This window comes from Impatiens glandulifera, chromosome 9 (assembly GCF_907164915.1).
Source record: "Impatiens glandulifera chromosome 9, dImpGla2.1, whole genome shotgun sequence".
NCBI classification, from domain to species: Eukaryota; Viridiplantae; Streptophyta; class Magnoliopsida; order Ericales; family Balsaminaceae; genus Impatiens; species Impatiens glandulifera.
This window is the reverse complement of record NC_061870.1, coordinates 25,304,743-25,317,095: the sequence shown is the minus strand read 5'-3', so window position 1 is coordinate 25,317,095 and position 12,353 is coordinate 25,304,743. Positions and strand designations below refer to the sequence as shown.

The 12,353-nt window shown below is 30.0% G+C and overlaps 1 protein-coding gene across 1 annotated transcript; it reads left to right on the top strand.

The window, feature by feature from the left end:
• The first annotated feature begins 4,949 nt into the window (after nt 1–4,949).
• Nucleotides 4,950–6,290, top strand: LOC124914937 (caffeoyl-CoA O-methyltransferase 3-like). Its single transcript, XM_047455570.1, has 4 exons — nt 4,950–5,056; nt 5,127–5,271; nt 5,530–5,661; nt 5,735–6,290. The coding sequence occupies exons 1-4, from the start codon at nt 4,953–4,955 to the stop codon at nt 6,038–6,040; spliced, it is 687 nt and encodes a 228-aa protein (XP_047311526.1). The 5' UTR covers nt 4,950–4,952; the 3' UTR covers nt 6,041–6,290.
• The last annotated feature ends 6,063 nt before the right edge of the window (nt 6,291–12,353 follow it).

Below are 12,353 nucleotides of genomic sequence, written 5' to 3'. Positions count from 1 at the left end.
TTAATAAAATAACCCCCAAACTAAATGATACTAGTAAAGATTTTAAAAAAACAAAGATAATCTAACTGAACCGATAATTTACCAGTTTCATTTAACCGATTTATTGGTTAATCGTTTCTGACAGTTCCGGTTAACCGGTTTTTTAACAATTAAACAGTTTATTTTTGGTGGAAGTATTTTTCTAACGGTTTAACCGGTAAATCAATAATAATATTTTTGGTGGGAGTACTTTTGAAAGGACCGCTTAAAAACTAAAACTAAATATGTCGTTCTCTAATTTTAAACCATTCACTTGTATTTTTATGTTTATATATAACAAAAACAATTTATTTAGTTAAATTATTTTTATTATTTTAATATTAAAAAAATATATCTTAATTATGTTTTAAAAAAATGTTAGAAAAATAAAATTACATAGAGTTACTAACAATATCCAAGTGTTGAATAGTCTTACCTAATATAAATATTAGATAAACGGAATTTACAAATATGTTGCAAATAATATTTTTTTCAATAATACTCAAGGGCGTAAGAAAACCCACCAAACCGTTCAAATCAAACTGAATATCAAACAGAACCACCTAAACCGAGTTCAAAACGGTTCTGATTTGACTAAACCGAGCTATAAGGTTCGGTTAGTCGGTTTACGGTATTATAATCCGTCGGTTTACCAACCAAACGAATATTCTGATTTTGTATAATACAATTACGTTATTCATTTTCCTCTATATATTAATATATAATTATATATTATAAAAATAAAATAAATGATGATTTAGACTCTTCACTATTCAATGTCAGACTGTCCAGTTTTATCCCGCTGCAACCTGCAAGCTCAACAGCTCAAGCTGCCTCTGTTATCAAAATCTCATATATATATATATTTTCTTATATGTTAGAACTTGTTTTATTATAAAATATGAAGAAAAAACAAGTATCACTCTTTTCTATTTTTTATTAGTTTAGATCCATAATAAATACTTTTAATGTTTTACCTATCTTTTATAATGATATTAGATGAATAATGAAAATTTTATAGTCTAGTAACAAATTTTAAGTAACTTTTTATAAATATAGATTTGATAATTGTGTTTTTAAAACGATTAAACTGATTTTCAAACCGACTAAACTAACGATTTCAAATTTAGCAAACCGACCTCAACGGTTTAGATGTGCATTTCGGTCAATAAACCGACCAAACCGAACCGCTTACACCCTTACTCAAAATAATTATAATATATTATTATTATAATTAATTAAGTATTCAAATTAATTAAGTATTAAAAAAACTTATTTCTTAAATTTAGTTTTTTTAATGGAAACAATATATAAAAAATAGAATTGTTTACTTTTTTGAAAAAATAAAAAATAGTAACGTTAATAAAATTGTACATATTAATTATTTATATTTATTTTTAAATAAATAAAATAAAAATAATTAAACTCAATGTCAAAAACCTAATTAAACAATTAATTATTGTGATAATTAAAACTTAATTAATTAAATTAATAGTCAAATAAAATAAATAAAATTATTTGAAATAAATATTATACTCATTTTATTTCAAAATAATTTTAGAAAAATTAAGGGATTAAAATAAATAATTTATGATGTAATGTAATACTCATTTCATCCCCATAAATTATTTATTTAACTTAAAATATATAAAAAAAAATGAAAAATATTTGTCATATTTATTTTAATATTTTGTTTATTTTAAAAAGATTAAAATTAAAGTCAAAAGTTTAAAAGAAAAATCAACTTCAAATAAATCCTTAAATTTTTTTAAAATAAATAAATATGTAATCTGTTGTAGCCGAAATCTAGAGGATCTCTACCGTCGAAACTACAACCATTAGATAGGCGCTGAATTTTCATCCAATGCCTTAGAAGTGTATGTGTTGCTCGCTGCAGCTGAAGGAACGCGCGCCAGCGAATCAGCTAACGCCCGTAATATGAAACGCGAAGGAACGCTTGGATCACAACGACACGCTGACGAAACACTAACGGACCGCTCCGCATCCGCGTTCTCTCCCGAAATGACGTCGTTTCGCCCCTACGGTTGTCTTCTTCCTCGCAATCACCGGAGGATAAGAACAAGTCTCATCTTTGATTTCTCAAAGATGAAACTCCGCATATAGTCAACATTTTCGACTAATTCAAAAGGTAAAATGATCACCATACTTCGGTGATCATTTCCTCTACATATATAGGCATCATTAGTGCTTATTCCGGTAAATGGTCAAAAGAACAACCAAAATACCATAAATATATTTTGTCTAATTCAATCCACTTGACTCTTTCAACAGACTTAGGAATGCTATAAATAGCCTCCCTTAGCAATTCCGAAGTCAATAGATCAATTCTTATGTCTCGAATCACAATAAATCAAAAATCCACCATGTAGGCTCCAAGTTTCTGAATTTTTTGAAATTTTGTTTAAGGCCTTACAGCTTGAATCTAGGCATCCCCAAAGTTTCCTTAAGATCTAAAAAGTGTTCTCCAATATTTGGTAAACTTCAAATCATCGTTTAATTCATACTTCTAATTTGAAATTGAAATTTTTAGATTTCAGTTTTCATAAGTTTGTACGTCTGGTTCTTGAATTTGATGATTGAAAATCGATCATATCATCATTTATATATCATCATTTATATGCTTTTTTGAAAGTTAGAACCGATCAATCAGTTTTAAAAATAAAAACCTAAATTTGAATTTAAAAAAGTTTAAAAAAACGGGTTTTCTTTTCTTGGGCTAATCATCAAGAATAAAAGTTTAAAAATCTTTCTAACATATTTTTAATGATGTTGGGAAACTGTTTGAATCATGTTTAATTAAATGAAATTTTTTAGTTCTTTAATTGGTCCAAATGAACGGTCAGTATTCATATTTTGGTATCAATCAAATATATGAATTATAAGGAAACTATTGGCAAACTCATTTTTCTTCAAAACAGCTTTAAAACCAAAAACTTGATTTTTGACCATAAACTATTTTGAACAAGTTGATCATCACCCATGTCGAATGATACATTGGGATGATGATTTTAATGTTCTTGAGAGCTTTGTGAAGCTACCCAAGCCCTTGGATTAAATGATTCAAACCTCCATCAAAATTGCAAATCTACAATTTTGATGTTCTTAAGGACCGAGGCTTTTCAGCCAGGACTGAGAGGTTCGACCGATGTTCTTCATCTAGGACCGAGAGATCAAACTAATGATTCTTACATCCAACCGAGAAGTTAGACCTAGGATCGAGGAGTCTCGCACCCGACTAAGAACTCCTTAACTTAGGACTGATAAATTCCACCCAGGACCGAGGCGTCCAACCGAGAAGTCAGACCTAAGACCGAGGAGTCTTGCACCCGACTAAGAACTCTCGAACCCAAGACCTATAACTTCCACCCAAGACTAAGGCGTCCGATCGAGAATTCTGGCACCTGGCCGAGAATTCTAGTCAATGACCCCGACCGAGAATCCTTAGCACCCCGACCGAGGGACTTCCGCACCCAAACCGAGAATCCTGAACCCAGACCTAGGGATTCCCGACTAGATACGAGGGTATTTTAGCCCTTAGTCGATAAAATCAACCCAGGACCTAGGACATGAGTCCTAAGGCATGTTTGGTTCCTCTTTTAAAATTCCTATTTATTTTTGTAATTTTGGAACTCCAAACAATTTTATAAAAATCCTAAAAATTAGAAAATGACCTCAAAATATTTTTGAGATATTTTCAAAAAAAATTATTTTTATAAAGGCTCGTTTTTTATTTATTTTTAAACTTTAATATCTTTTAAACTGATGTTCTTCAGGTATTTTTCTTCCTAGTCATCAACAATAATAAATACTAGTATTTAAATAATTGTTGTTACAATTATTTAAATACGCACAAACATATGTACATCTAGGACCAGAAGAATAATCAGTTAAAATAAAACGTTATACAACCAATTTTCAAAAGTCAAATTAATAAGTAGAGACCATTTTTAAAACGGGTACTGATGATGAAGCGCGAAATCTCTTTCCCGAGTATCATCAAACTACGAATTTAAAAAAATTCTAGTTAAAATATGTTTGTACACATATGTCAGTTTATTGATTTTCAAATATGATCGAATTGGCGACTCTGTTTTTAAATATATAATCTTTTAAATTAATTTAAACAATGGATTTCTAAAAAATCAAATTGAAATTAGATTACTGCAAATCCTTAGACTACTTAAATTTAAATTTGAACCTAAATTAATTATTTTTAATTAATTTTAAACGTTGTTATGAATTATTTTAAAAGATTTTAAAATAATGTTTTATTTTCAAAAGATTCCTAATACATAAACCGAGATTGAAATTCTTGAAACTCGAGCTCTCACGATAATAAAAGGGTTTTTGGAGGTTACCGTTTATAATAGATTTTATAATAGATTATACACTTATGATCAATCATACATATTAGTATTTCTCATATTTTTATCAACTTTATTCATATTCTATCCCTTGCAAAATTTAAGTTATCCTGCCTTTTCTCTCTGGGTAGTTCCATCCTATTAAGTATATCTGTACACACAAGTGAAGATGTCCCCTTCATTTAATACTTCTCAACTTCAAGTCATGTGTGTAGAGGTAGGATCCAACGAATTAACTGCCTCTTCTTCACTTAATTAGTCAAAATAAAAATGACCATTTTCTTTCATTTATCCACCAAATTTTCTTGAGCATCCCACCCACCATTGTTCTTCCTCAACCACCATTGTTCTTCTTCAACCACCATTACTATTCTTCCTTATAAATAGTAGGAGAAACAACTTTGAACGAAACCAAGCACAAATATTTATATCTTCTAGATTGCAAAATGGACCACGATAAGAGTCTTTTGTGCAGTGACGCCCTTTACCAGGTTCCAACACACATAATATATTTATTCAAATATCATATAGTTAAGTATATATTGTGATATGGTATGTTATTTAATTACACAGTACATTCTCAACACCAGTGTTTATCCAAGGGAGCCTCATCCTCTAAAAGAACTCCGCCACTTGACTGAAAATCATCCCAGGTTAGTTTGTGTATTTTTCATATAATTAATGATGATGAAAATATTAAACCTAAAGTAATTAAAATGACAGGAGCTATATGGCAATATCAGCTGATGAAGGGCAGCTCTTGAACATGCTTTTAAAGCTCATGAATGCCAAGAATACAATGGAAATTGGTGTTTACACAGGATATTCCCTTCTCACAACCGCCCTTGCTTTACCGGATGATGGAAAAGTAATTAATTTTCATCATCTTATCTCATATGGGCTGAGCCAGGATTTGAAACCTACCCGGGCTAATTTTTTATCAAAAAAATCTATCCGGACTAGTTTTATAATAATATCAAATAAACAAACAAAATAAACTAAGTTTACTGTCACTAGCGCCTTAAGCGACGAGAAATAATCAATAACGACGGTAATCATAACTGATAAATACAAATAAGATCCTGTTATTATGGGTCATATATTATCTAATTATTATTGTTATCAGATATTAGCAATGGACATAAACAGAGAGTATTACGACATTGGTTTTCCCATAATAGAAAAGGCTGGTGTGGCTCATAAAATCGACTTCAGGGAAGGTCCTGCTCTCCCTGTTCTCGACCAATTGGTCTCCGATGTAAGCATTATTTACATATCCAATTTTAAACTCAACATAATGATTTCAATTTTTCCTCATGGTCATTACGTAGGAAAAGAATCATGGATCGTTTGACTTCATTTTTGTCGATGCTGACAAGAACAACTACCTTAATTATCATAAGAGGGTTATTGAGCTTGTGAAGGTTGGGGGAGTCATTGGTTATGATAACACTTTGTGGTATGGTACTGTGGTGGAGTCGCCAAATGATGAACCACCCAGTTCGGATGATGATATCATTCGTATTTTTCGCGATGCTGTGCGTGAACTCAACAAGATGTTGGTAGTTGATAAGAGGATTGAGATTTGCCAACTTCCAGTGGGCGATGGAATTACATTGTGTCGCCGTCTTGCCTGATCATTATTTGTTGAGTTTCTAATAATTAACTTTTCTTTTTATTGTCGAGTTCTGAATAAATGTGCGTGGTGTGTGAGGATTTGAATCTCATGGTTTATGTTCTCTTTATTAATGTTTTTTAATTATTTTCATGTATTGGATGTTACGCTTATTTCTTAATTATTTGTTTTTTCTTAATATTTGTGTTTTGATTAAATATGTTGCAACTTATTTCACTAACAAATAATGGTTTTGCAATTAAAGTAATTGTGGTATAGATATAGATAATATATATATATAAAAAAGAAGTTGTTTTATACTTCGGCAATGGCTTTAATAAATTTTGTTTCAAATATGTAAAATCGTCATTTTAGACCGGTTGAACAATAAGTCAAATTTTCAAAATGAATGAAAGTGTGCTCACCCTAACAATTGCATAACAAGACCAGCTCTCATCAAAAGAACATGAAATCGATAGAATCTCTTCATGACATTTTCTAAGATTTGTTATGGAGAGTCTGTGTAGTCAGTTGGGAAGGGCATCGCCCTTTTTTAAAATCTTCGTACACGTTAATATTTTTTTGTCTTTTACGTACGATATTTATTTTTCTCTCTTGTTGTCGTTCAATATTTTAATTTTTATGATTTCATGTTTTGTTTCGTTTGCTTAAAGATTCCCATTTTTTTTAATATTTTATGGATCATCTTAAAAAAAATAGGCTAAGTCGACCCCTCTTGATATGAATACTATATGGAAAAAAAAAATAGGATTAATATGATCATTCATTATCGTGCAAGGAGACATTTCGACAAATAGAGATATTTATTAACAAATAGAAATTGTAATGGTAAATAATGTCTCATTCTTGAAGATTAATTTATCTATAGAATCTAGCCAATTAAAAATATCGATAGCAAGGAGATGATATATATATATATATATATATATATATATATATATATATATATATATATATATATATATATATATATATATATATATATATATATATCCCACCTAATTAAAATGAAATATTCCGGTAAGAAATTGCATATATATTTCTCTATTATAAAGGCCGCACCCTAATTATGCTATTATGTAAGTAGGTAATTAATTGATAGAGTTTTTTTTTTTTTTTGGTAAAGAACCAATCTACCCTAATTGGAAATGATTTTTCTTTCTAATATAGTAAATTTATTTTCTATGTTGGTTAATATCATATTACGAATCTCATTGTATATAGGTGGAATGAAAATAATTTTTTTTAATTATATTTGAATTTTCAAATACAACAATTCATTTTAGCAATAATCTTGTAGTGCAATTAAAGGAAGTTAATAGAGGAACAGAAATATAAAAAAATTAGTATGACCTCTATCAACTTAAGGGTTATTAACTCGCGGGTTTATGACTAGAAATTGAATTTGAAAATGATGAAATTTATGTTATGAATGTGTTTAATGCACATAATTTAGTTACTTTGAAATTATAAAAGAATATAATGTGAAAGAAAAAGAAAAGTTGAAACACATTCATAACATAAAAACATATTAATAACTGATGTTTTTTTCACTCCAAAAAGACAACTTCATTAAATTCAAAGAAGATGTGTACTTGCACTTGTCTCTCTCAACTCTCAACCACTTCAACTTTATTTAAAAAATTAATAATCTGAAGTCAGTGATATAAATGTAACAAAAAAAAATGGCTAAATCAATAAAGTGTAAAAAGGTATAAATCATGATTGCGTAATAAGGTGTTACAATAACGTTTGAATAAGATGCCGTGAATAAATAAAATCAAACATAATTTAACGTTTAACTAATAAGTTGAATAATTTGAAGCAAATAAAAATAATAAATTCGATCAATTAAATCATATCAAACATTTTCCATTTGAACTACTTAATGAATTAAAGAATAGAAGCAAATTAGTAGAAACTATATACACTAAAAATTTGGTGGATAGTAAATTGGGAAAAACAAATTGACTTCCATACAATAATCCAACAAAAATAATATATATATATATATATGTGTGTGTGATATGGAGTGATAACAAACTCAATAGATAGCAATTTTGTACTTCAAAAATGGGTAGAAATTAAATAGACCATTGTAGACAACATTGCAGTTGTACAGCTCGATGACAAATGCTTCTCACTTCTCAGCCTAACAATTTGTCTGAAAATTAAAAAGAACTAATCAATATCTATAACACTAGCAAGAAATACTAGATCCCAAGAACATCCTTCAATCTACAATCCGATGGCAAGTTATTAGAATTTGGTGTGGACATGGCTTATATATACACATGTTAATTAAGTTTAGAGTTAATGGTGAACCTAGAATAGTTTAGTCATTGTGACCTAATTATACTACTCTATAAATACCATGGAATGCAGGGTTTAACCCTAAGAGTGAAATAATAATATTTGACGACACTCCCGAAGACGTAGTCAGTTTGGTGAACCTCGTTATATCTTATGTTATTTCTCTTGATTTCTCTATTGTTATTAATTTACGTGGTTACTCGAATCAACCATTAGTATCAGAGCATCGTTGAGTTCTAACCTAAACTAATTAGAGAGAAAGAGGTTGTGTTCTACGTTCGGGTTCTGATTCTCAGATCAAATCGGTAACGATGGTGGAGAAGATAGGGTGAAACTTACTTAATTAGTCGAAGCTTCAAAAAAAAGACATATTTCATCAGTAACGGTAACCAGAGGTAGGCCTCCTTTTTAATAGTTGGTAAAAAGCTAAAAAATAGGGTTTTTGATTTTTGCTATAATATTGGAAATAGATCAGCAAAATAAAAAAAAAAAAGGAAAGAGAGGAGATAATAGCAAAAACTTACACAGAAGGAAAAACAACTCAGAAAGCTTAGGGCGTCTTTGATTTATGTCCTATTTGTTTGTAATTAAGCAAAAGGCTTAATTGATTCCATATTTTAGCAAGTTTTTGAGGCATTGTTTAACTTTGGTTTTGAGCTTGTTTGATTTGTATTGGAGTTTGTTGAGATGTCTTCTCGTACCAGATTTGAAGTTGGAAAGTTCAATGGAACGGGTAATTTTGATTTGTGGAAAACGAGAGTTAAAGATCTGTTGGCGCAACAAGGAATATTGAAAGTCTTGCGTGCTAAAAAAATCATCAGGAATGGAGGACGATGATTGGAAGAGTTGTAACAACGGACATCGGGGACCATACAACTTTGTTTGGAAGATGAAATTATGTACCATGTGATGAATCTGAAATCTCTAGTTGAGATATTGAAAAAGTTATAAGATCGGTTTATGTCCAAATCGTTGATGATCAAGTTGTATCTGAAGTAGAGATTATATGGGTTGAAGATGCATAATGGTTCAGATTTGGCTCAGCATTGAATATCTTTAATCAGATAATCATGAATCTAGTGCAGCTTGATGTGAATATTGATGATAAAGATAGAGCAATTAATGTTTTTTGTTCATTATCATCTTCATATGAGCACTTGATGACTACTCTAACATATGGAAAAAAAACTATTTAAGTTAAATAAATTACTACAGCATTGTTGGCTCAAAACTAACAGAAGTAGAATGTAGGGGGAAATTTTCAATTTGACAGTTTAAATGTTACGAGAAATCAAGGTCGTGGAAAAAAGGCAAGAAAATAACGTTTTTTGTTGCTATAATTGTAGAGAGTCGAAACATATAAAGAAAAATTGTCCAATGACGATTATTGATGTTGAATCTTCCAAGTCGGTGAACATTGTTCAAAAAGAAGACTCAGAGCAGAATGATGGTAATGTATTTTTATTTACGAATAGTCAATTCAAGGATGCATGAATCCTTGATTTAGGATGTTCTCATCACATCACGCTTAATAAAGAGTGGTTTAGTTCATACAAGTCAGGTAGTTTTGTTGTTCACTTAGGTGACAATAGATGTTGTAGTATTATTGACATGGGTGAATTTAAAATTAAGATGTATTATGGTATTGTTAGAACTCTTTGTAATGTTAGGCATATACCTCAAGTGAAGAAGAATCTGATCTTTTCAGGTACTTTACATGAAAATTGGTATTCTCATAAAACGGATGAGGATCGGGACACCATTACGATCCGTGAAGGTGCATTGATTGTTATGAAAGAAAAGAGAACCAAATAGAATATATATATATATACACATTGTTGGGAGTACAATTGTATGTGGAGTTCATTATGTTGAGTCAGATGATGATAGCACAAAACTATGACATATGCGTCTTGGGCATATGAGCGAGCATAGAATGTTTGAATTACATAAAAGAGATCTATTGAAAAGTGTAAAGAGTTGTAAGCTAGACTTCTTCAAATTTTGTGTTCTTGTAAAACAAACTAAAGTTAGCTTTGTAGCTAGTGAACACGATACATAAGGAATTCTTAATTTTGTGCATTTCGACGTATGGGGTACTACAAGAGAATCGCCATTGGGTGGAGCTTTATACTTACATTAATTTCATTAATTAATTTCATTAATGATTATTCTAGAAAGATCTGGATTTATTTCTTAAAACATAAATCTGAAGTCTTTGTTAAATTCAAGCTATGAAAAGAGGAGGTAGAGAACCAAACAAGTAAAAAAATTCAAGTATTTGAGGTATGATAATGGTATAGAGTACACAAACACATAGTTTAAGAAATTTTGCAGGGAGCATGATATTTAGAGGTACTTCATAGTACGTAAGATACCACAACAAAATGGTGTAGCGGAAAGGATGAAATGATTCATTACTAAGAAGGCATGGTGCTTGAGATTGAATACGTGGCTTCCTAAAGGTTTATAGGTAGATACTGTGAATATGAAGGGAATATAGAGGGTTACCTCATTAATAGATCACCACAGACATCTTTATGGTATAAAGTTGTTAAATAAGTGTGGATAGATAATTCAGTTGATTTTAATAATTTAAAGATTTTTGGTTGTCCAACTTTTATGTTTGTATCGGGTGATGAAAGATCAAAACTTGATCCAAAGTTCAATAAATGCATCTTTATAGATTACACGAAATGTGTTAATTGATACAAGTTTTAGGATCCAACTACAAAGAAAACTGTATTCCGCAGATATGCGGTATTTGATGAGTAATCTATGTTGCAATATAGTAAGACAACATTGTGAAAAATTGCTCTGTTTTAGATACATTACATATGGATTCAGAAAACCCTTGATTGCATCTAATAGGGTTGAGATGGATTTACAACAACCTTTAGTGATATCTGATAGGGGTGAAAGTTCAAATTCAGCTTCTGAATGTCGCGATACAAATGGTTTGCAAGATTAAAGTCTAATTAGAGATAGGCAAAGGCGCACTATTGTGAAGCCTCTTAATAGATTTGGTTATGAAGACACGGTCTCGTTCGCACTCCTTATTGTATTTGATGATTTGGTGATTTTTAGGAAGTTATTACAAGTCAGGTGAAAGATAAATGGATGAGTGTAATGGTTGAGGAGATGGAGTCTTTGTATAAGAACCAGACATATGAGCTAGCTAAGCTTATCGAGGGTAAGAATGCGATTAGGTACAAAGAATTCCCTCTTATATGAAAAAACATTCTGCAAAATTCCCATGAAAGTCCTTTACTCTCATTCTATATGAAAAAAGAATTCTGCAAAATTACAATGGAAGTCTTTTACTCACTCTCCTTATGAAAAACATTTCTACAAAATTACCATGAAAGTCCTTTACTCTATATGAAAAATAATTTATGCAAAAGGACACCCAGGCTACAGCCAGGAAATTATTGAACGTGGCTCCGCCCTTGCCGACCTTAACCTCTACTTCTTAACATGTTTTTGGTGAATGTAACATATTATTGAACGATAAACAAATTATTGACACGTTTAATTTTATTTAATCATTTACATTTTACTTATGTAACATATGACCTACCCCATTTTAAGATAGACATTCAAGACCTTTATATATTTATCAATATTATGAAACAAATTTGAAGGCACATTCAAAACCGGGGTCATTTATGTATTTTTCATTTTAACTTGTATTATGAAACAAATTTACTAAAACATATATCAGAATCAATATTTATATTCAAAAACATATATATTTGATTATATTCAAATATATATTTTTTTGAATATTAATATATATGAGATAATGTTCTGAAACATAACTTAAATTTATACATGCATTCATTTGATAACGTTTTCTTGTTAAACTTAATTTCTGTATTTAATTTTTTTTAAATCATGTTTGTCAGTTTACATTACTATTTCAGAAATTTCCATAATGTCATTCTTATCTATTAGCAAGTACTAATGAAAAGATTTCCTCAATTCTAAGGGAGTTGAAG

Excerpts from the sequence above, each read along its gene's own strand:
- LOC124914937 (XM_047455570.1), top strand. The coding sequence starts at position 4,953 with ATGGTATGTTATTTAATTACACAGTACATTCTCAACACCAGTGTTTAT. Across the intron at positions 5,057-5,126 it reads TTGACTGAAAATCATCCCAG|GAGCTATATGGCAATATCAG; the intron begins GTTAGTTTGTGT and ends TTAAAATGACAG. Across the intron at positions 5,662-5,734 it reads TCGACCAATTGGTCTCCGAT|GAAAAGAATCATGGATCGTT; the intron begins GTAAGCATTATT and ends GTCATTACGTAG.